Source organism: Carlito syrichta, unplaced genomic scaffold (assembly GCF_000164805.1).
Source record: "Carlito syrichta isolate Samal-C Ts95f unplaced genomic scaffold, Tarsius_syrichta-2.0.1 Scaffold115557, whole genome shotgun sequence".
Taxonomy (NCBI): Eukaryota; Metazoa; Chordata; class Mammalia; order Primates; family Tarsiidae; genus Carlito; species Carlito syrichta.
The window spans coordinates 140,795-141,458 of record NW_007059653.1 but is presented as its reverse complement, the minus strand read 5'-3'; the positions used below and the strand labels follow the sequence as shown (position 1 = coordinate 141,458).

Here is a 664-nt window from a genome sequence, read left to right as displayed (position 1 = left end):
TGGGCTGTCTCAGGAGCGCGGCCGCGGTCGACGCGCTGGTCAGGGGGGCCATGGTGGAAAAGAGCCTGCGGGGAGAGCAAACAGCGCGGTCATGGCCTTGAGAGCTGTGCGCGGCGCCTCGGGCAGCGACTCTGCCGCCTGTCACTAGGAGAGCAGGGGGCGCGGCCACGCAGGCCCCGGGTGGGCCAGGGCCGGGGGCGGGGGTTGGGAGGCAGGGAGGGGACACGAGCGGAGGCTGAAGCATGCTGAGAGGGCTTGACCGAAGCAGAGAACCGACAGCGGGTAAAAAGCCCAAGGGTCCAGAAAGTCCCGGAGGGGCCGGGGTGGAGGCGGGCCCGACGCGACGACGCAAAGCCCCACGGCCCGGTAGCGCGGATTCTGAGGTTTCGCTTAAGACCGTGTGTTCCAAGGCTGGGGGCTATGGTCATGCTATTTACCAGGAGAAAAAGTGGAGAAAAAAGAGGAGAGACAAAGAAAAACAACGGAGAAGGGAAGCGGGGTGGAGAAAGAGGGGAGAAAGCGGGATGAAAACCGATCGGGACCACAGGGCCGACTTTGGAGCCTCTCTCGGCTGCTTCTCGGCCCGGGACCCCCAAGTCCCGGAGAAGCCGGCCTTGCTCGCCGGCCTCCTGACGCCCCGGCGCCCCCGCGGCCGCCCTTACGC

General features: G+C 66.7%; 1 protein-coding gene across 1 annotated transcript in view; it reads right to left on the bottom strand.

Annotated features, from left to right (window-relative positions):
- ARX (aristaless related homeobox) overlaps nt 1-664 on the bottom strand; it is a 13,968-nt gene that overhangs the window by 3,074 nt on the left and 10,230 nt on the right. The window contains exon 5 of the mRNA XM_021719367.1: nt 6-65. Coding sequence (XP_021575042.1) covers nt 6-65 — 60 coding nt within the window. The remainder of the gene's footprint in view (nt 1-5; nt 66-664) is intronic.